General features: G+C 36.4%; 1 protein-coding gene across 11 annotated transcripts in view; it reads right to left on the bottom strand.

Moving 5' to 3' along the window:
• The window catches only part of ETV1 (ETS variant transcription factor 1), a 95,826-nt gene that overhangs the window by 16,624 nt on the left and 54,367 nt on the right, over positions 1–24,835 (bottom strand). For 10 of the 11 annotated variants that reach the window (XM_070470848.1, XM_070470842.1, XM_070470837.1 and 7 more), the window contains 4 exons: positions 24,640–24,828; positions 20,059–20,306; positions 2,140–2,206; positions 520–590 (listed from right to left, as the gene is read on the bottom strand). In XM_070470848.1, coding sequence (XP_070326949.1) covers positions 520–590; positions 2,140–2,206; positions 20,059–20,306; positions 24,640–24,828 — 575 coding nt within the window. The remainder of the gene's footprint in view (positions 1–519; positions 591–2,139; positions 2,207–20,058; positions 20,307–24,639; positions 24,829–24,835) is intronic. The other variant, XM_070470878.1, reaches the window with a different exon arrangement.

Raw genomic sequence — 24,835 nt, 5'->3', positions numbered from 1 at the left:
ATTAGTAATGAACATCTTCCAAAGGAAAAAAAAAAGAAGAGGATGCACAATCACTAACTAAATGGGCAGCTATGTTGCTCCTGTGTTCCATAATGCATCTTTTCATGAACAATAAAAGGCAAGAGGCTACATTAGTCATCTGTGCGTCCACAGTAGCAAGCTTTCTGCTCCGCTTTGTTAATTACGGGATCAGCTTTCAATACATCTCAAACAACAAGCTGCATGTACTCAGTCGGGCAATGGAAAGGGCCCTCTCTTATTCTACATAAAGCTCAGCGAGAATGATACTCTGTCTGTCTTTAAAAATGGGATCTCTCATAGGACAAAAGAGAAAAGCTTCTTAATGGGAAAAGGAAAGGGAATTTATAAGAGGTAAAGTTTAGCGAGACTTGAGTGCACTGTAAGTGATGAGCATGAAAATCTTTAAGTAGCAATGTTGACTGCTTTCAAGAGAGGAGAGGGTGATCTCTCCAGAGCCTCTTAGAGAAATCAAAACTTGATACACAATGAAAAACCTACCATCGAATTTCTCTGGGACGACACAGGTATCATCATAAAATTGCCTGGGGCCCTTTTCAAACATGCAGCCTGTGGAGGGGAAATGGGATACATTTATTCATGACAGAAATAAAATTCACAAACAATTCAAAATATAACCATGAATGTAAAAATAGAGGCAGAAAAGGATATCGCTTTTCCACTCTGTGACCTTGGACAGATTATTTAACCTCTGTGCCTCAGTTTTCTCATCTATAAAATGGGAATGATAATAAGCCACCTATCTTATAGGGCTGTGGTGAGGACTGAATGGTTCAATATATGCAACTTTAGAACAGTGATTGGCACATGGTAATATATGAAAGTTAGCTACATTATATATTATTACTAAGCCAATAATGCTTATGTAAACACTGGCAAACCTGTGATGTAAAACAAATTATCTTCTCTTTTGTTTGCTTCCAACTTTCATTATTCAAACAGATGAGAGGAAAATCAGAATTACTGACATCTATCTTGCATTATGACCCTGATGAATTGAAACAAATACAATTTACCCCCGAACTCCTTTACAGAAATATTTAGCTGCATTAACCTCATGATTTCATCTTCAATAGACAAGTCAGATTTAAAAAAAAAAAAAAAAAGAATTTTCCTTTATTGCTAAATCCTTGGAAAAAATGCAAAATAAATTGACGGCTTTCTACAATCATTTTCTCCCCCAAATATCCTTGACTGTGGGACTTTCATTTAATTGCTGTTATCTTTAATTACTAGAAAGAAATTTCACATAATTTACACACAGTTTTATTTCTCATAAGTATTGGTCTCTGTGGTAGGTACATAATATTAACAACAACAACAATTAAATTGCATTTTTGCAAAATTTTGGTCTTGTATATTCTGGATTTACCATCTCATTTTATTATCTTTTCAACACAGGGGTTAACTTCTATTGATGCAAAACAACCAATGTTAGACTCAACCTAGAAGGATGGATCCAAGTCATTTCATTGAAGACACACAGTGTTGACATCAAGGATCGTGTACATAATTCAGGAAATCCTTTAAAGGTTAGTCTATCCAGATAAAAGAACTTTCATACATTACCTTGCAAATATCATGCCCATTAGAACAAAACTTTGCCACCGAAGTTACTATAACACATCCATGAGAAAAACACCTTTTCTAAGCCTCTTGTGTGAGGCTTAACAATTACTTGTCCCCAAATGTAAAATCCAGGATATTTAAATGTGATTGTATTTAAATCAACTGCATTTTATTCCAACACAACTACTTAGCTCTCTAAAGCAAAACTGAAAATTCCTTGAAGATACATTTCAGCAGCAGTAAGGTGGGTGATCTATAAAGCACATGTTTTATTTTAAAAGGATGTGGTTGTTGGCAAAAAAGAACAGAGAAATTCACTTATCAGCTGTTTATATGAACATGACTCATGTTAACAAAATATAAGAGATCATGACCTGAAAAATCTTCCTTTTACTTCAGAAAGTTTTAAAACAATGGTTTAGTGGACCTAAGTGATTTTTCCCGTATATCATGATAATGTGACAGCATCCTGAGGAGGGCTGATTATGTTGACAAGTATTTACAAGAATTTCAATAATGGAAAACTTAACTTCTGTTCTGCTGGGATGAGTCAGGAAGCCTTCTTGCCTCATATAAATGGAGTGGCAGCTAGGCACTTCTGAAAGAGGAAACAACATCGGTCAAAGAGAAGTCTGGAGCTGAAAACGTGTTGTTATCAGTGGACAGAGTGCAGATAGGAAAGTAATAGAAACATACACGAGTCTCCTGAGGGGAACTTGTCAACACATAGGTAACACTGCAGGTGGGGCCTGCACAAGAGATGTAGGGATGAGAACCATATCACGGTGAACAGTGATTCTCCTGAACCGCTGTGTGAATTCGAAGTTTTACCCACACCAACCTTACTAAACTAAAGGCTGGCTAAGCAACAGCACATAAATGTGATGGTGTCCTCAGAACAAATAGCACCATGAGTTAAAAGACATTTCAGGACATGTATGGAATAAATCTGCTTACCCAGTGGCAACCAAAGCAAGATCAATAAAAGACTCGTTCATAGTTTATTTCATGAACATTGGCTAGAAATCATCATGAAAAGACAATATTGTTATGTCTCTTACAATTGCTTCAGCCTAGTATGATAACTGCTATTTTTTTTCCTTCAAACAAAAACAAGACTGACTTTTCATTTTGTTAAGCCCACAGGCCATATGCAAAGCTATAAAAGAGAAATCCAACAGCAACACATTCAACAGCAACAAATCCAACAGCAGAAATCCAATAGCAAACAGGATTGCTACCCTAAGAGCAAGGCCTTACTCGTATGACCAACTTAATTCATTTCTGAGAAAATAAAACTTGGTTAACGGTTAAACTTGAGTCATAGTGATGGCTGTGTATCTAATGTGTTTAGCAGCTTCAGTTCAGTTCAGTTCAGTCACTCAGTCATGTCCGACTCTTTGTGACCCCATGAATCACAGCACACCAGGCCTCCCTGCCCATCACCAACTCTTGGAGTTTACTCAAACTCATGTCCATCGAGTCGGTGACACCATCCAGCCATCTCATTTTCTGTCGTTCCCTTCTCCTCCTGCCCCCAATCCCTCCCAGCATCAGGGTCTTTTCCAATGAGTCAACTCTTCGCATGAGGTGGCCAAAGTATTGGAGTTTCAGCTTCAGCATCAACCTTCCAATGAACACCCATGACTGATCTCCTTTAGGATGGACTGGTTGGATCTCCTTGCAGTCCAAGGGACTCTCAAGAGTCTTCTCCAACACCACAGTTCAAAAGCATCAATTCTTTGGCACTCAGCTTTCTTCACAGTCCAACTCTCACATCCACACATGACTACTGGTAAACCATAGCCTTGACTAGACAGACCTTTGTTGGCAAATTAACATCTCTGCTTTTCAATATGCTGTCTAGGTTGGTCATAACTTTCCTTCCAAGGAGTAAGCATCTTTTAATTTCATGGCTGCAATCACCATTTGCAGTAATTTTGGAGCCCAGAAAAATAAAGTCTGACACTGTTTCCACTGTTTCCCCATCTATTTCCCATGAAGTGATGGGCAGCTTAGATATGGGGAAAAGGAAAGAAATACAGATTTAAGAGACAAAAGATAAAAATTCAGGTCCTTCATTTACTACTAATAAAGCTATATGACTTTAGATAAGCCCTTTTCTAAGTTTATATAAAATAGAGGACTGGGTCACATGTTATCTGAGTCTGCTGTTCTTTGACTCTCAATTTGGAAGTTCACTTGCCTAACCAGAGGTCAATTCACAGTGAAGACTGAAGTTTCAACCTCAAGACCCTCCACTTGCAAAAGTGCTGCTGAGACCTTAAGCCTAATTTTGTATATGTCATTTCATTTACTTTTTCTTTCAGGTTCCACATTTTATAAGTTGTAGGTACCTAAAACCTGGGTCCAAATCTGAATATAACATGTATAGTTTCCATAGATACATAAACATGATTAAGTTGACTCTATATTCTGTATGTATTACTAAAGATTTTAAAGTAATATCTACAAAAATAAGCATATACAAAAAAAGGGGGGGGCCTTCCCTGGGGGCTCTGCCTGCAATGTGGGAGACCTGAGTTCTGTCCCTGGGTTGGGAAGATCCCCTGGAGGAGGGCATGGCAACCCACTCCAGGATTCTTACCTGGAGAATCCCCATGGACGGAGGAGCCTGGCAGGCTACAGTCCATGGGGTCACAAAGAGTGGGACATGACAGAGCAACTAAGCACATACAAAAACAGATCTTTAAAATACATATGACAAGGTTGCTATTTAATATAAGAATCCAACCTCCTTTCCACCCCTTGTAGTAATGATATAAGTTCTGAACAAGTAATAGCATTTAAGTGAATTGGAATCTAAAGACTCTTCTCTCTTTTTAACTATCAGTCTATAAACTTCATGCTATAATAGATAATGACCATTATTTAGCCCAGATGTCATCCTTTTTAGGTCCGGAATGTTCCATTTTTATTTATTTATTTTTTCCCCCCATTTTTAAAGTCTATCTGATTTTCTAAAAATTTGCCTGGTGATCAATGTCAACCAAAATATGAGATATCATTTCACAGAAAAAAAAACATACATTATAAAATCCTAGTCAAAAATATCTTAATGGCGATCCTTAACAGCAATAACACTGAAAAGCATCTAGCAATCAATAGTTTACAAGCTGAAAATAGTGTCAAACTCATTTTCAAACATTTTATTGTGCTGTGCCTTCTCTAAAGTATTACGCAGTTTATAGTTCCAACCCTATAAAAGGCAGGGTTAAAGCTTGTTTTCTGATATCAGTGCTTATAATAGGGTTGCAATGGAGCTGATCTTCTGGGTCACCCAATAATTAGCAATCCATTTTATCCCAACTTTTTAACCAATGGTACTTCAAATTAATGTTTAATGTTATTTTGATTTATTGCCAAGGCATAAGGTCCTTCATGCAGCTGGGCCTGGAAGGGACTGTGTTAATGACTCTGCCATCAGCTGAGCAGCTGCTCAGAGGCAAGCATTTTGTTGAACTGATGTTGACACCCCGCCACAAAATACTTTTACTGACTGCTGCTCAGCTGCAGCGTGGCTGTAAAAACAGCTGGCTGGCTCTGGAGGCAGCTAGAAAACGTACAGGTTAAACTCTATTATATATAAGTGGGACTAAATGTAGTCCTTCTCCCCGGAGGGGGACAAGAGAAGTTCAAGCATTTCTGAGAGAGTTGAAGGGCCAGTTTGTAAAAGTACTCCAACATCACACAAAACAAGCGTAATTCTGGAAAACTAGACATTGGACATCAAAGATAGGCTTCGATGGGTCATTTCACTAACACTCAGGTATTTACTGAACTGGACGATTTATTGTTTTTTCTTCAAAAATTCTACTTATTAATCTATGATGTTCAAAGTATGCTAATTTAAAATTCACCATAAATTAATGACATAAAATACACCTGATGCCAGGCTTCCATTACACTTCCAAAGGCTCAACTTGTGATCTAAGTTCTAAAAAAAAAAGGACCAAACAGCAATTTAGAAAAAAAAAAAAAAGCATACATGAGAATATATTTGTGTTTATGCCAGTTCTTATACTATTTATTACACCTCAGAGTAAATAAAATTAACATCTAGCTCTTGAAATTGAGACACTCGGCTGCATTGTCTAAATTCAGTCTGTCTTTAAACTCAGCATCCTTTATACAGAAAAGAGAAGCCTAAAAAAAATATGGTTAAGAGGAGTTTATTTCCCTAAAGTAACTAAAGTCATGTTATCCTAAAGTGATATCAGTTAATTTATGACCATCAGAGTGGGTCAGACTCTAATCAAATTGTAGAAACATTTCCAAAGTGATTATTCAATCAAATGACTAACATGGTTAATTAGGAGCCATAAACATTGCTCTGAAGTTCATCAAAGTAATGACTTGCCCAGAAAAATTACTGCTAATTAAATTGCCTGCTGCTTTCATTTCTACCTTATCTAATAAAAAATCCAACCAATGAAGTTTGGCATTACATTTTAACTTTTGCTAAATGCTCAACTCAGATCCAAACTAGCCAAGTGGTGACTTCAAAGGCAAATGTTTTGTAGCTGGGAATGGAGGCATTTCATACATATTCATTTATGTTTATTCATGAAATAAAACTTCTATAATTCAGTGACAATCATAAGCTGCAGTTTAGCCTAGGCACAAATGTTAAGACGACTGAATATTTACACTGTCTTAATATGCATCCATAATTATAATCTTAGGATCATTAGCATGGCAGTGATTACAAACATATACCTTGTCATCTAAGAGACCTAGTTTTGAAATCTCAGTTCTGATATTTTGTGGGAGCAAAACATTTTGTTAGTTATTTAACATCTCTCTCAACCTCCACATCTGTAAAATGGGAATCACAGTGATTTCCTTCAAAGATAAGACCATATGGAACAAGCCATGGATAACATTATGCCCAGTTTCTGAGAACACTAAGAATTCAATACAAGCTACTAATTATTAACAGAATCTATTTTTAAGTGAGTCTCACAAGTATTTAAAGTGTGTGAACCACAGTACTTACAACAAAAAGTAATTATGTATCAAAATTATTTTTGTATCTTAATTTTTTATTCTTATATAAGGTATTTGCTGAGATGGCTGACATTGCTTATTCAATGCTTACTCAGTAATATTCTTCATAAATATATTAACCTGTGATATTTAAAATATTGATCTTAAATTCATTATAAATTTATGATGTGTAAGGTTTAAGTGAGATGCTCCATTATATTTTCAAAATATTTGGAGGTACTTATTTTGAGCTTCCTTTTTGTGTATTATCCCCCAATATTTGTTGCTATATTTGGACTTTTGTTTAAAAAATTGTAAATTCAGTCTGTAAATTGAATCATGTATATTAAATTTAGGATAAAGGATTTTTTTTAATTTTGAAATTTATGGATCAAAGAGCATGACATAAAGACACAGCCAAATCAGCTTGCACAAACTAAACGGCTTATAATTTGTCACAGATGAGTTCATGGTGATGAAAGCTGATCTAATATGCTGCAAAAACGCAAAGCAGCAGAACACTGTTGTTATTTTAATGCCCTAATCACTGTGGGGGAAGTTAAGAGTAAACCAACACCCTAAACCATCTGACCTGATTAATCTTCACCTTTAGTAATACTGTTAAAATTTCCTTTAAATAAAGATATGAAGGTATGAAACTAAAAACTCAGTTTCTGTTTCTTGACCCGCACTAAACAGCTGTATTGGGAAATCTAATACTGATTTGGGAAGCTCTACCAAAGATCTGCCCACAAAGGCAGCTGTGCATTTGCCAGGCACTTTTCTGGTTTGCCTAAGCGCTACCCTGCACAGAATGAAGGTTACTCTTCAGGGCATGGTTTGCCTAAAGTTTCCAGGAGCTGAACAGGCCAGATCAGAGAGGAACTATCTGCCACATTTGTATGAGACATCCCTATAATGTCTTGAAACTGTGTTATAAAATAGTGTACAAACCTGAAAACACTCCAGATTGCAAATTCTAATTAAGAGGAGAAAGCACCTCACCTTCATTTGATGCTTGTAGTTAAATTCCTAAAAAAAATAACCGGTGTGATAACTTAATTAAGCATTCAAATCTCTAAGAGTAAATGAGAAATCCCAGTAAAATAGTAAAACATTGGATGTTGTATTTTAATGTGATTTTTACTTTCATATCAGTGTGCAATGCAGGGATGGATTAATTATACACTTAACTAACTCACTCCTTGAGGAGGTGATGTGAGAAAATCAAGTCCACCTAAATTTGTTTAATGTATAATGATGACGGTGGAAAATTTAGCACATTTAAAAGCCCAGGGCCAAAATGAATGTGTTGACATACATCAGAAATTAACAGGTACTTGGTGAGAAATATGTTTGTGTGTGTGCACATTTCAATGTAAACATAGCAGTTTAAATAAGTTTTGCAAGAACATTTACCAAAAAAATATTGAGCTGTACCAAGAACTAGTGACATCACCTTCATTCAAGAACCATGAGTATTATGACAGATTTTGCCTAAGTTTTGTCTGTCTTAAATTTAATTTTTTTGTTTCTACTCATTTCCTGGCAAACTCACAGTTTAACATTTAAAATCCAAAGGTTTTCCAGGGTACATAAATAACATAAACTTCATAAGGATGTATTTAAAAGCAAAGCTATTCACATACATACTAATGTATCACCCTTTGACTCTGTATATCCACTTGCCACATGAATAGATTTTTGTAGCTGATCAAGAAAACATATTTTATCAAGTTCCCTGAAAAAGATGCTAATGTGAGAATTTTTTTTTACACCCATGCTATCTTTCTATTATGTAACAAACCTGAAAATAATTAGTTCTAAAAATAAGGCCCAGTATTAGTATGTTTAAATTAAAGTGTAGCGAAGTCAAGTGTGACGGCAAAAAAGTCAAGTTTTATAAGAGGTGTCTGTTGTCACTCACAAAATCTCTATGTGAATGTAACAACGTAGTCATTGAAACTCATGTGAAGAAGGCAGAAAAGCTGGAGTTTTACTTCATTCACACTTAGATGGGAAATTTGTCATTAGGATTTTTAGTAAACTGTAAAAATAAATAATGTAAAATCTGCAGAGATATTTTTTTTGTCACAGGTCAGATGTACTGAATCTCCTGATGACATAGATTACATTTTTGAGGACAGAAAGAGAAATATGTCAGTCTTTGTATGCCCAGAATAGTGTTTGCAAAGCTTTACAAAAGAAAAAAAAAGCATAAAACAGTGATCTGCAGTCAGATGCTTTTAAAACTTAAAGGCTACATAATCTAAAAGAACTAAAGGACAGGGAAGCCTGGCGTGCTGCAGTCCATGGGGTCGCAAAGAGTAAGACATGGTTGAGTGACTGAACAACATAACCTAAAATAACAGCATAGACTTTTACCACAAACTTCTCTTGGAAGCATCTGTTTTTAGGGTGAGGACAATATCCTACACAAATAACAACCACATTCAAACAGGACTGGCTCACTGTTTTACAAGTTTTACAAGCCTGTGGAGGTTTCGTTGTCAGAGTTGAAAATAAAGCTGAAATGATAGGAAATACAGTTACATAAAATAAGCACAATTTTAACCTTGAGTATTTTTTAATATTAGTCTTAAACTTCTGACAACTAGTAGAAGTTTAAAAGAAAAGATACCATTAGTTGCCCAAACAAGCCACGAAACAATTTCTGAGGTGGGGGAATTTTTTACGATGAGTTTCACTACTGAATTGTTCCCTTTCTGGAATCCATGTGATCTGAAAAAATACACCATGAATTGTCCTCTCACTTTCATTTCTCCTTGGATCACCACAGGATTCAGATGATTTCATCTACTTGCTTTGAACACGGGTAGTCCTAGTAATAAGTTGAATAGGATTGTCTCACTACACTAGAAACATCCTAATACTACAGGATCTTATTGGCCATACACAACATGATTGTTTTAATGTAAGAACATCTCTATTCTGTCTTATCCTTTAGCACCAAAGTGTATCTGTAAATGTTAGATATCACGGTGGCATTTCATTCAAGAACTAGCAACAATCTTTGAGGAAATCTTGAAAAGATAAAAATCATACCAGCAGAAATCCTTTCTATAATTGCCTGGACCCTTAGTACTTGAGCATTTTACAAGCACAGTTATATTGAATCCTTCAGTCAGTTCAGTTCAGTCGCTCACTCGTGTCCAACTCTTTGCGGCCCCATGGACCGCAGCACAAAAACGCAAGAGGTATGGGGATCATCTGTCCCTTCCTATGAATGACGCAGCTGCGGACAAAAGAGGGAACACCCGCTCAGAATGACACCAGCAGTAAACAGCTAACAGGTCCAGGGTTCAGTATAATGTTCCCAGTGTCATACGAAGTGGGTGGTTTTATTTTCTAACACTAAGAATAATAAAAACAAGTGAATGAAAACAGTGAACTGTGAGCACCCACACTGAGTGGAAGGGTTAGCAGAAAGGAACATTTACGGATACTTTTCTAAACTTCAGAGAACAGTAAATCCATCACAATGACACGTACATGTCATTCTTTTAGCTTTGCCTGGCTATGTTTTTCACATGTGCCTTTGAATAGCTGTCTGTAAAATTTTCAAGACTGTATTAGAAGCAATTCAATAGAAAATGCACATACAGGATAACAACAATAATGAGCCATTTAATTTGACAAAAGTTCCTTGAAAAGATTTCCACTAAGTTATACACGTTAGGTAAAAATATTTTATGAAATATAAAGTCTCCTTTTTCTCTAGGTAAGTCACTAAAGGATAGAGTATAAAAAATTCTATAACAATATTCCAAACCTAAAAATATATACTCAGATATATACACTCGTAAAAAAATATTTATCTGCCCTCTCTTATTCACTTATGAAACACACACAGGGAGTGATTCAAATGTACATCCTTAAACTGTCTCATTTAATTGCAAATCTTAAGTCGCACACGTGAACACAGTTGTATATTCATTTCACCCACTTGGAATAAGCATTTCTGGGCCTAAGCGTCATGGTCATTTTCTTTAAAAAGAAACTAAAAATCCCACCCTAAAAAAGTACACTCCCCTCCCCATTCTAATTCCGTTTTTTCATGCTAGTACAACTCACAAGCCAACCATCCCTCCCTTCCCCCTTTCCTGCCTGTAAAATCCAAGTCAGACAAACACTGTGTGGCTGAAATGACATATTTGAATGGAATTCAGACCCACAAGTTCCTGTTTATGTTTCTGATTTGAGAATGTTGTCTTCTCCGTTCACTATACATTATGAACACTGCACGGCCATAAATAGTGTCAGGTTACATGCAGGCAGGACCAATGAGCATTAATCATTACTTCCAGTCAACTGGCAAAAGCAGCAGCTGATGGAACACTACACCCTTCAGCTCTGTATAAATGGACATTCCAGAGAGTCAGGGTGTGTATGTGTGTGTGTGCGTCTGTATGTTTTTCCTTTCAGTCTCCATTTTATGAATGAAACTCCAGGCTCTATAGAGTCCATTCATGTAAGAGAAATGCTTACAGGGCTCTGCCTCCAGGGATCAATCAGTCATGGGTAAAACTGATATGATTGGTTTAAAACAGCCTTCAGCCTTCCATTACTGACTTAAAATGCAGTCCCTGTCCATTTGACCCGTGTTAATGCATAAAGAGTAAATCCAGACCATGGTCTCAATTCTCAAATCAAATCACTAGCCAATGCCACTTACTGTAACTGTAGATTTAGAGCATATTGAAGTATTTCTTAGAAAAATTGACAGAGTGGATCAAATCTTGGAGAGATTTGCTATTTTCACATAGAATTGAATTAGGAAAACTCATATGAGATCTGATAAGCAAAAAAAGGCAATGTCAAGTTGTGAGGTCAATCCATGACCTCTATTATAATAACAAGATCAGTTAGGAAGACACCACCATCACTTTTCACATTTGAAGCACCTAAAAATCATGTGACCTACTAATCTACAAGTAACTGGCTGAATAAAAGAAAATTATCTTTGGATGTCAGAGAAACAGGTAAGATGTTACTATTTTCTGAACGATCCAATAACTCATTCCTTTAAATTCCCAAGTGATTTTCCAATTCTTTGAGTGACAATTTTAATGTTAAGAGGGAAAAAAATCAGTTGCCATGTTTCCGGAGTAAATGTGACCATAAGCAAACAATGTTCTGTCATGGAGTAGGGCCAAGGCTTGGCCTTTGGGAGTGTTAAATATCAGGTACAAAAAGCCAAAGTTCATGGAACCATAATCATCACTACACTGGAAATTACTAAAGATGGCAATGCTTAAAAATATCTAGAGTTTTTAGGAGGGAAGAAAGCTATTTATGAGCAATTAAGGGAACGATTTGTAAAGACTCAGTCCACTACCAAATACTGGTAAAACATATCATGGGTTTTATCAGCCATCTGTAACTTGGTCCTTGACTCTGAAGGGAAGAAAATACTTCTTTCTTCCAGTGACCTGAAGCCATTTTGCAAAATAGCTGCAGCCAACAATCCCTAAATAGATCTTTAACTGATTTCTCAAGGAATCTTCACTATGCCTACAGAAGAAGGGATGAGAAGGAACACGAAAAATGCATGGTCTTTGGTTTTAAATGTGTGCAAGATTTCCTAATATGATGTTATAATAGTTTAATATTTATCTTCTAATTTCTAATATCTGCCAAATAGAATGATAGAAAATAAATAAAGTTACCACCATATTTAACTTTGAACTAAAATTAAAATAGTTGACATAGCCAGGAGGAGAGATGATAAGGAAACCTAGATTATGTCATCCACAGAGAATACAGGAGAAGAATACTGAAGAGTCAATATATATTCAATTACTAATTCTTGAATAATATTCTTTTTTCAAGGCTTAAAAAAATTTTCAGTATTTAGAACTAGTTTTCATGGTGGTTCAAAGATATGTAAGTAAAAATAATGAAGTAAAGCTGAATATTTACAAATGTCATTATTTCATCTTTTTAAAGTTTAAGGTTATAATTATCAGTCTTGGGGCCTTCCATTTTGGAAACGACAAAGCTTTATGGTCGACCTGGAAGTGTAAATTAAGTATCAGGAGCCCTTCTATTCTCACTGTTCCATCTAAATCTAATTAGCATTTTCAACAGTTCTCTTTTGCCTTCACTCCACTCCTTATTATTTCTTGAATGATATTTTTGGTTATTTACTTATGTATAAACCAATTGTTCATTAAGCATGTAAGAATATTCATCATAAAACATATATGAGGCCAATTTCCCTAAAACACATATCTCCTCTTATAAAGGAATCAATAAAAAAAAAATAAGATATCCTGATGACAGAATTCCTGAGATATTACTACAGTAGTAGTAGTGTGGTAGTAGTAACAATCAGCATAGTAATAATTTAGAAATAAACTACTGAGTAAATTTAGCCTTCTGAATTGTCTGTTTTTAATTTTGAGCAACTTGAACCAGTTGATGAGGCCCTAACAAATCATCTTCAACCCAATAAAGCACTGTTTACTCATATTTCTATGTGGCTGCAGAAAATTATTATCTTTTTCTTGCTCTACTAGCTATTGATTTCATCCCATAAATTTAAAACCGTATTCTAAATTTTACAAGGAAAATTCCAAGAATGCTCACGAAGAGCAATGTTAGGAATTACTTCTCTATTTTCTTTGCTATTTTAGATGAGCGCCCATCAACACAGCAAAACACAGAATAACATTTACAACATAAAAATTTTCTCTCACCATTTCAGAAACCCAAGACTATTTAACTCTGATGACTGCAGTGCCAGCTTGGGCCTATGTGAGTACCAGATATATTTGTCAGTTCTGACAGTTGAAAGTTAAACACATTTCTAGTTTTTAACATATTTAACATGAGCTAAATATTTTGCATTTATTTTATCATTTCTCTGCCTACATATAATTTTTCTACATGCTAAGAACAGATAATTATTCTCTAAATTTGAAGGTTTGTTACTGGGATTCATTAAGTCCTCAGATGATGAAGAAGTATATGGTGAACATACAAAGGGCTGCTTGGATTTAAAAATGAAAGTGAGAAAAGGCCCATCTTATTTTTCCAAATGTAAGCTTTCTTTACATATTGCAGTTCTTCATAAGTTTTCTACTAAAAAATAGATTGAGCCAACACCAGTTTGAAAATGACTCTTGTATTTTAAGCCATCAAGCAATCAAGTGTTTTCAAAGAGTGAAGTGCAATAAGAAAGAAGGCTCAGACAAACTCAAAGTTTACATAATCAAAGAATTCTTGAGCTGGCTATGACACTGATTTGTTACCTTTCCTTCTAATTATCATTCATCCTTTTTCAGAAGAACTATTAGGAAAAGTCACTTATCTGACAATCTCATATTTTGATAATGTTTATGGTGTATTTTTAAAAAGGAGACAGAACACATTTTAATCCAAAATATCATTTGAGGTTTTATATTTTCCTATCTTACAACAGTGAGTACCTAACAATCAGAATAAAATTTGAGGACTATCTAACATGAAATGAATACCTTCAAATTAGGAAAAGCATACCTTAGGTTTTAGTGCAAATGCTTTCATTACCCTGCAAAAAAAGAAGTAAAAGGAATCCAGATAGGAAAAGAACATGTAGAGCTTTTTAAAATCAAATGCAAATATTCAGGCTAAAATTAGAGAAAAGAATAAATACGACATATAACAAAGTATGAATTAAAGAACTTTACTTTGGACAATTATATAGAAAGACTGTGAACTGTACACTAACTAAGAATAAGAAAACCAAGGCTGTTTCACAGAAGAACTGTGCAACTGATGCTAAGTTAACTTGAATGAGCCTTGGACATTCTATCTCTACAGTGGAGTGTAAAGAAGGAATTTCAATGAGGTGATCCCCAAGAGCTTTCATGAGCTTAAAGACTTACGATTCTATGAAACAGCTATTTGTGTCAAATTCCCAACTGAAAAGAATGCTGCATTTGCCAACACATACATGTGACATGCCTCCAAACTGAAAGAAGGCCTCATCAGTACCAGGGGGAATAAGCCTAAAAAACACATACAAAATACAGAAACATTTTCCTTAGAAAACAGGATCCCAGCTTTCTCCCCTACCCTCCTGAACTACCTCCTTCCCTCCTAAAGCTACAAGCATGTGCTTTTCCCCATTTTCTTATTTCAGAAACCCTTCTTCCTGTCTCTGAAAGTTCTTTCCCTTCTTCATTCCCAGCTCCTGGCTAAAACTGCTCCACCATATGGTGGGGAGGCAGTTTTTCAAATTAATTAAAGTAACAGAATAGGCCCTGAGTGTTAAAAACGCTTTATTAAGGTATCACCTCTCCAATCAACTACTGGGTTAAGAGTTTTAGTAACAACCCCAAATGCAAAGTAACATAAGAGCATTAAATAATGGGGCTGCCAGCACAGGGCAAGGATGAACCTGAAACTGACCAAGCATCATATTTATTCTCCTCCCTCTCTAAGGCAGCCCTGGAAACAAATGAATACAAAGCCAGGTTTGCAACAAATGAGACTATGTCCTTCTTTATTTAGCTTTCCTTTTACTTATGGGACTGATGTGATTAACTTGGACACTTTTCTTCTTCAACTCTAAATTGGTTGATACTTGACAATTTAATACCTACTCTGTCTGATTAGAAAAGCTGTACTAAGCACAATTAAAAGACAAAGCACTTTACAGACAAAGTAGATACTGACGATAATATCACGGCATATATAGTGCTACAGTATTTCTATACTGGGTCTTATTTTTGCCTGAGCCACAGTTGACATGTATAATTTTTTTACTCAATAGTCTCATTTCATTAAATATTATTAAAAGTCTGACTTCTAATGACTGCATAATATTTGCTATTGAGAGCCATAACTTACATTACCAATTACTCTATGATATTCCTCCACCACTAAATATTCAGCATGTATCTTCCCTTCCATAAGATAATTTTCTGACAGTGAAAAAACCTGATCAAAGTGTATGAACATTTTGTGCTGATATTTTCTTGAGTTAAACTTTAGTTTCATGTGTTCACCACTCTCCTAAAAATACTACCCTTAGCTATCCAAAACCAAAACAAAAGGCCAATCAATGAACACACAAATTCTAACAAAATATGTTGTTGCGAATATCTAAAATATTTACCTCATTGGGCATTCAGAATTTGCAAAACCTCATTTGTGAGTAAGAAAATGGGAAAACAGCCACAATTTTATTTAAATAGAGCACTGTATTGGATGCACTTCATATGGATGAAGCACACAGTGCTTATTCAATTCTTTTTACGGAGTCACTCGGCCACAGGGGCAAAAAAGAAGAAATCAGATTGGATTCAGTAAAACCCAACCAACCAACAAAAAGCCTGTGTCCCTGCTTTGTGCAGCAATATTAGGCTAGAGACACAGAGAAGGAAAACAACAATAATAGATAATTACATCTATTATTGTACTGGACTGTTGAGAACTTAATATTATAATCATGATCATATTGTACTGGTTCATCGAATTGGCCCTAAATATCAATTGTTTTTTTATCTTTTCAGAGCCCTCTGATCCAAGGATTTTTCCCTTTCTCTTCATAAAAATTTCTACTCTACTAACATAATATTTTGTAATTTTTAGCTTAAATACTCAGCAGTTGAAATTGCATTCCTGTAATTATAATTATGACTAATAGACCTTCCATTTCCCATGTCATAATTAATGTCAGGCTTTATTAGAGCATAATCATGTTGCCTTTTCACTTACAAAGCTTCTTTTATTTTCACAACATTTATGTTATATTGAATTAAGCAATGAAGAGTTCTAGAGGCCTTCTTAAAGGACAATCTGTGGATCATAGATACTGAATAAAAGGATTATGAAATGTTTTTCGCATTGTCTTTAAATCACATGAAGTATTTTCTAATGTGCTATTTGTTCAACATCAGTAAGTCAACTAAGCACTCAATGATTCAGTGATAAATACATTAAATTATCTAAAAAAGATTAATAAATTGCCAGCAAGGATGCAAGAACTAAAGACAATAAAACAAAATATCTGGAGATCATACTTGTGACAGTAATGACTGATATATACAGATGTGTCAACCTAATTGCAGCAACTGGGAAGTCAGTATAACACATTTTGAAAGGCACAGGTTAATTTTTCATCAGCCCTTGTTACACAGTTACTATAGTTCTTTAGACCACATCCATTCAGAAGATGGATTTACTATATAACTATTCAAGCAAAACTGAACTGTATCTTATTGGCAATATTGAAATTAGAATTCAAAGGTACTGTTCAACTTTAACAACTTGAAATATAATTTAAAGGGGAGAAAGTAACATACGTTAACAACTTCTTAAATATTAAACAAATATTCCACAAGTCATTTGCAAGGTATATGGTAACTTACAAAAAAGATGCCCCATGTACCTTTAAAATAGGATACTGCGCTCTTTATGGACTGAATGATCAAGGCCCCTAAAGTTCATTGTGAAGCTTTAATGCTTAACATGATGGTATTTGGAGAGGAGAGCTTTGAGAGGTAATTAGAATAAGACCAGGTCAAGAGGGTGGGGCCCTCATGGTGGAATTAGTATCTTTATAAGAAGAGAAAGAGAGACCAGAGCTCTGTCTTTCTCTGCTACATGATGACACATTGCGTAAGTAGCAATCTGCAAGCCAGGAAGAGGAGACTCATCAGTAAATGAATCTGCTGGCAGTTTTGATCTTGGACTTTCCAGCCTATAGAACTGTGAGAGTTAAATGTCTGCTGTCTAAGCTTTCCAATTGATGGTATCTGATTCTAGCAGGCTGAGCTAAAGAATGGACTATCCTTTTTTGGTTGTAAGTAACTGAATCTGTGCCTCTGAGGGCCAGACGGCAACTGATGTAAAACTCTATATTACATATGACCTAAAACTAATGCAATTAAACCTCACAGTATCAGTTTTGTTTTTTTTTTCCCTCATTGGATTACTTAAATCTTTTTATTTAGTTCACATCTTCTTAAGAAAAGTTACACATTCTCAATACCATGTTATATATAATTTTACATATAAGTATAAGGAGAATGTTATATTAATATGAATATATGCATATTTACATATAATAATATATGGAAAACCAAAGAATCAAGAAAATGAGTCCAATTATAATCTTTCTGAGATGTAAAATCATTTCTAGAAAACATGCAGAAATTTCTAAAAATGCTATGCCTTGCAGGTCCTACTGAACCAATTATTTGGGCTATTTTAAATGATTTACATGTAAAGTTTCTTGAAATCACAATGAATTCAAGAAACTGTGTAGCAAATTGAAATGTGGTTTGAAGAATCAGGATAACATCAGTTAACAGGATTAGAAATTTACATTAAAAAGGAACCTTATCTAGAATAAAGCCCATTGTAGTGCAGGGTTCTTAACTATGCACATAAATCATAGACAAATATAAAAGGTTCTAAACTATAACCACTATGGTACATTTTAGGATGGTCTTGAAATTACAGGGTCTGGGACAAGCATTCAAATAAAGTCCCTCACACCATATGTTTAAATATTTAGAACAACATGGGGATTTCCCTGGTGGTCCAATGGTTAAGACTTTGCCTTTCAGGGCAAGGGGTGCAGGTTTGATCCCTGGTTGGGGAACTAAGATCCCAGATGCCTAGCAACCAAGAAACCAAAACATGAAACAAAAGCAATCTTGTAACAAATTCAACAGAGATTTAAAAAATGGTCCATATCAAAAACATCTTTAAAAAAAAAACCAACTTCTAAAACTATGAATCAGTCCAACAAACTTATAAATAAATAACGTTCTCTTTTCCTATTTGAAAATGTGACAACATAGCAACTTGGAAGGCCAGGTCAAACCTCGACTTTGGGGAAATTTCTAGGGTGAGAACTGAAAGAGAAAATGGCATGGAGCGTTTTCAGTCTTCAGACCCCAGCTCACCCATTTCCTGCCTCACTTCCTACATCCCTCAAGCCCACGCTGCTCCATAACACAGGACTCACACACCAAACCTATGGCTACAGCCAAGCCCCATCCTCATCCTCTCACAAACAGCTGCCCCTTGGCCACCTCCTTGGACTTAAGAGGTATACGCAAGAGCAATGTGCTGTGTGTAACCAGGCCTGGGACGAACTTGCTCCGGTCCTGGAAGTAGACTCAGGGCTGACTGGGCAGGGAAGGCATGGGTCCTGGGCAGCTAGTGTACCTTCCAGCAGTAGAGTCAGTCTCTCAGCAGAAATTCCCCTTAGTTCTTTGAACTTCTTAGCCAATGAGAAAGGATGGCCAGAAGGAGGCTCTCAGTAGGGCTCCTTCTTGCTAAGCTTTAAGATCACTTTATAATAAAACAGGTAACTTTATACAAGTTAACTTAAGACAAGGAAACAAGACCAGGAGACAGATTTCCTTCATCAAGTGGAACTGATAGAAAAACTCAGCAGAGTTATGCCTACAGAAGCAATAGTTCCTTCATAAAGGATATCCATAACTTTGTATCCACGTGAAAGGAAGTCACTTTGCTTTCAAATATTTTTAAGTCTACAACCATCTATTGATCATACTTATAGTAATGTTAGCAATTTTTTTGCCTGGTGCCCTTCTTAGAAGCATTAGCTTTTATTTCATACTATTTTTCAAAATTCCCAAGATTTCTGAAAGGCATGTGTCTTGATTTTGAATTGTAAGACAATTCAAAATGTATTCATTTTGTAAAAAAAGTCATTTTGTTACAATATAAGACAATTTATTTTATAAGTGTATTTTGAATGTAATTCATTTTGAATGTATTCAATTCATTTTGTAAAATAAAATGAACACAGATTAAGTAATTTTTCTGAGTTCTCAAGGTTGAATATAGGCAAAGTTTTTGGTAACATTAACAATAGATGAAAATGTTCTTTATTTCCAGGTAACCCCAGTTCTCCATTTTGACATACTACTTAGCAGGGCCTTTCTGGCTCAGTGAGATGACAGCTAAGCTCTATTATTGCTATTTTTGCTATTCCTTGTCCAATATGGAAGAATTCTTCTTTTTGAACCCTTGGAATCTTGCATACCAATAAAGAAAAAAACAGTTAATAAGCAATAAGTTAGTACAGAATATTACCTTCTGTAAATACTGTCATTAAATAATGCCACAGGAGCAAATGGAAAAAAAAAGCCCAGAATTAAGAATAGAACAGCCCTGTTACTCTCCTGGCCTGAGATAAGAGAGCTTAATTTTACAAATTGTACTTTTCCTCAAACAGGTTTCAATTCTAGACACTCTTTCAACCATCGACTTGTGCCAAAATGGTTTGAAAGTCCAACCCTTCACATAAAGAGAAAGATTCAAAGAAGGAATAAATCAGAAAGTTTCCACCAAAAAACGGTCAGGAGCCACCTAAACTGCAGCCAACACTAATGAAAGGGACAAGCAAGTGAAAAGATATAAATGTAACTTAAAGCACAGGCCTACCTGAATCATATGCAAAATCTCTGGGCTCCTGTTTAATCATCAGAGGAGGGGGGAAGCTTTGGCTGGCTGCACCACCAACCATGGTGTTGTGTTCATACACTGGGTCGTGGTATTCCTGCTTAAAGCCTTGAGGTGGGAAGGGGATGTTTGGCTCAGACATCTGCCGTTGGTACATGGGACGTCCTTCCCTTGGCATTGTTGGCAAAGGAGGAAAGGAATTACAGGGTTCAGAAAGTTGGCGGCGAAATCTGGGAAATAAGAGAGCATATTTCAAATAAAAAGGTAACAAGGAATACCCTTTAAAAATACTGGCACAATTTTTAACCACTTACTGAACGTGACACCAGCTGACTGACCCAAAGTGTAAATCTTTAATGAAGATGAGATTTCTCCTTCCTGGTTCAGTAGCAATATGCTTTCTAATCATAGCACACTTTGTGTTCCTCTTCTAATTAGTTCCATTCAGCACCATTTCAGTATGTTACCAGAAGTTAAAGGTGTGCATCAAGTAAGGCTAAGGAGAGCAATGTAGCGTTTGCAAGAAATACATACCCTGACCGTTAAAAAGCCCAATGAGAAATCAACTCGATACTCACCAAATTTCCTTATGAAGTGAGTTCAAATAATTATAGACAAGAAAAAAAAAAAGCAAAACAGAAACTCTGGAAAGAATCTGATCTCAAATTGCATCATCTTTTAATTGTTATCAAGCTAATCAACAAACAAAAAATCAACCAAATAAAAACCTCCTTAATGGTTTTCTGTTTCTTACCATCAGTTACTGAAGAAAGAAGGAAATGGGTGGGATTTTTCAAATGGGACTCTTACATCTTCAACAATGTCCTAAAGAACACTGTATTCTAGTGAGAAATTAAACTGAGCAATATTACAGAGAATGAATCCAAGCTAGTTTTTTAAAGACCACTTCTTTACTGTCAGAACACTGGACTGGCTTCCAAGAGTTTCAGACAAAATATCGGGTTGATAAAAATGAGCATAAAATATTACAGCAGCTCTCTAAAGATGGAAAGAACATGCCTGCATCACATAGTATTGCAACACGTCATAATGTTAGGTCACGTGGAAGCTCCAAGGCCTCGGCAGTTTCTGACGGTGAGTTTCTAGACTCCTTCCTTCTTGGTCATCTACTGTACTGACTGACTCATGACATCATCATTCAGTTCTGTGTGTCTCATCCTAATACCATTGACCCACCACAAAGATGTGGATTAATTAAAGATTTTAAAGTGCTCTAAAATGCCCAAGAGTGCTTAAAAATAAACTATCCGACATTTCTATGAGCAAATGTATGCCTGTTAACTCCCCTGCACCCTTCTAAAAGCATTCCTGTGACTTTAATTTGGAGAGTTAACATTTAATTTTGGTAACCTTAAATGAAAACAAGGGAAAAGCAACAGAATTGCAGAGCGACTGCTTTAGCGTTTCTCAGAACACTCCACCCAGCGATTTAACTCTAGCCTCACCAGCTGCCATTGAAAAGCACTGAAATTCCACCTACACCTGCAGAAAACCAACTTAGAAACTCAAATATTGCCAAACAGTTAGGCTGACTGGCACTGCATTCATTTCCCTTCTCTTGCTTATTTCATTAGCCAAAAAAAGAAACAGAAATTATCATTAAGAACTGTCAAGGAGTGAATGAGAAAATTGTAACTTGAAGTTAAAATAAGAACTCTTGCTCACTTGGGAAGCCGTACAAAGAAGTTAATAATACTTCTGCTAAAAGCTTTGTTTAAAAAAAAAAAGTCAAGCCATTTGTTTGCAGGAGTCAACGTGATTCCAGTTGGTACTCACTGAGGACCATGCATATATCAACACACATAGGTCTTCCGAAGAAACTACCAGTTTGTGGTGACATTCTTCTGACTGATGGTAAAGAGAAATGGACTTAGAAGCTTCTGGAAGACAGTGCATGGGTAAGGAGAGCATGCTGATGAACTCCTGGGTACAGAAAAACAGCGTCTCAGTGGTGGGAAACAGAGAAAAAGAGACAGGACTCCTGCACAGTGGGTTCAGGGAAAAGTGCCAAAGGGCTGGGCCGAGGAGCAGAGAGAGGCTGGGGGAGGAAGTGGGGTGCAGCCCAGTTGGCCACGAAGTGTTCCCTGAGAGAGGTTGGGTGCTGGGCTGGAGGGGGCTATTTGGGGACAGGATCTGTTCCCAGAGCAAATTTGCCATTTATAACTGAGGGACTGTCATTTGTTGGCGAGAGCTCTCCAAGAAATCCTCCTCAGAAACATACGGCTTCAGAGATTTTCCTGGGATGGGCCAGCTGGTACTGGCCTCCACGCTCCGCGGGGGACACTGGGAAAAGACCTGAGCTTCCCTCTCCTAGTTCCGGGCCGGCTGTTCGCAGTCTCAAATATTTGACTTCAAGTAGAGAAACTCAAATGGATTTGGCTATGGCATCTCCAGTTAGGTCACCTAAAAACAGCCACACTGCTTGTTCAGCAGTCACCTTCCATAAGAGACAACTCCAGAGAGTGCCAACCATACCACTGCTAATTCTGACCCTCATCTGAGGGGTGAGAGGCTTGGGACCAAGAACTCTGGGAAGTCCCCAGAAGCAGACAAAACAAAACTTGCTTTTTTCTGCATCGTCCTCTCTATCCCCCCATCAGTCCTACACAATGTGCATCTGTTTAATGGCCCACCCGGCAATAAGATTTCTTTCATCTGTATTTACAAAACTGTTTACACAGATGCTCATACCATTACACTGTGAGAAAGTCTCAGGTCCACAGGGTGAGAAGAGAAAGATAATGGACACCATTTCATAACGAAAGCACAAGAGGACACAGGGATGAAAACCAAGGTAGAAACATTATTACTTGGTTTCATGCTGGAAAGAATGAATGCTTTCATCTTACCCCATCAGAAGAGTGACTGAATTTGATATTGAGTACCATTAAATAATCTATAAAAAGCAGATCTGAGTATTCCCTTATTTTAAGAAAGTTGCCAGTGGCACATCTTTGGGTTTCCTCTGCTGATCTGGAGGATTCCTTTGGCTGAGTTATTTTTATAATGGTGTGTCAGAACCCCTTTGCACTGGTTTATTGTTAAAATCTGGGGTTCCCTGGTGGCTCTGAAGGTAAAGAATCTTCCTGCAATGCAGGAGACCTGGGTTCAATCCCTCGGTTGGGAAGATCCCCTGGGAAAGGAAAGGGCAACCCACTCCAGTATTCTTGCCTGGAGAATTCCATGAACAGAGGAGCCTGGTGTGCTGCAGACCATGGGGTCACAAAGCGTCAGACACAAGTGAGCAACTGAACCACAAGATACTAATCATGCTCTCGGGATTATAGCTGTTGTATCTGTTTGGTAGAAATACTACTATTTCATGGCATGTTACTATACATCCCTTTCCAATTCCACATTCAGGGTTGTCATACTGAGAGCCTGGAATCTGCCATGGGGGCAATATTTACATCACAGACTCATCAAATGCTACAGATCAAAGTCTTTGGGGTTTTCTTCCATAGATCCTATTGCTAACCATTTACCAACACACTACTTGCTCTACATAAGTACAGGGTAAAAGGGGAAAAAATAAATGCCGTATACAACTGAACCGTACTTTTAAGTTGTATTATTAAGGCCTCTAAGGATCCTTCAACATTTTATTTAAACACAAATTTTTAAATCTCTAAGAGTTGAGAATTACCCGGCATAGCATATTCTCTAGCTCTATGTTGTGTCTTGCCTTGTTGCTTTGTAAGTAATTCTAATTCAGTCTCTACCACTTTAAGGTTATATTCTCAGTGTTCAGGGTCATGCATTTACTGACATTAGATACCCATCACTTGGAAAGGAGGAAAGAGAGTTCTGTCATATAAGTTCTCTTCTGCAAAACTATGTACAGCTAAACCAGTCAGTCTAAGGTAAAGAACCTAATTCCATAAGCCATCTACTAAAATTAGTCTCCTAACTTTATTTTACAAGTACACACATATGCTCATAAAAATGGGATGATCTGATTTAAAGTTTAAGTGAAGCAATTTAATTCAAGCAAACAGAAAGGGAAATGTTCAAATGTCAGTATATAGATTAATTTTCCATTTTAGCAACCAATTTAAATGTTTATAAAGGAATGTTTATAAATGACCTTCTCCACAAATTATTTATAGCTAAAGACAGAGCAAACTCTCAAAATATTTTGCACAGATGTGCAAAATTAATACACTCACCTTGAATTTACTATAAGTCCTAGGAAGTGGTAAAAGGAATTTCTTCCAAGAATGCTAAAAACAGTTTTGCTTTTTTTTTTAAAATGATACTTGCAGTTACCAAGGGATAAGGGGTAGGGGGGAATAAATTGGGAGATTGGGATTAACATATACACACTATCATTGATATAGTAGATAACTAACAAGGATGTATTTCATAGCACAGGGAACTCTACTCAACTCTGTAATGACCTATATGGGAAAAGAACCTAAAAAAGAGTAGATATACATATATGTATAACTGATTCACTTTGCCGTATAGCAGAAACTAACACACATGTTGTAAATCGACTGTATTCCAATAAACCTTTTTTACAAGGTTCTTGCACTTCACCTGTGATCCATGGGGTAGCTGCTGTCTTGGATGGGCTGCGATGGAGGGAGGTGAGCTGGGAAGGCGTGGTCAGGCTTTGAAGTGTGAGCTGAGCTGGGAGACGCATGGTGCAGGGGGGACACTGGAGTGCTGGATGGTGTTGGGGGGTTGGAGGGCCTCATTCCCACTTGTGGCTTCTGATCATAGGCACTACCCA

The sequence above is a fragment of the Odocoileus virginianus genome, chromosome 1, assembly GCF_023699985.2.
Source record: "Odocoileus virginianus isolate 20LAN1187 ecotype Illinois chromosome 1, Ovbor_1.2, whole genome shotgun sequence".
Taxonomy (NCBI): domain Eukaryota; kingdom Metazoa; phylum Chordata; class Mammalia; order Artiodactyla; family Cervidae; genus Odocoileus; species Odocoileus virginianus.
Note: the sequence above shows the minus strand (reverse complement) of the source record. Positions and strands in the feature narration are given on the sequence as shown.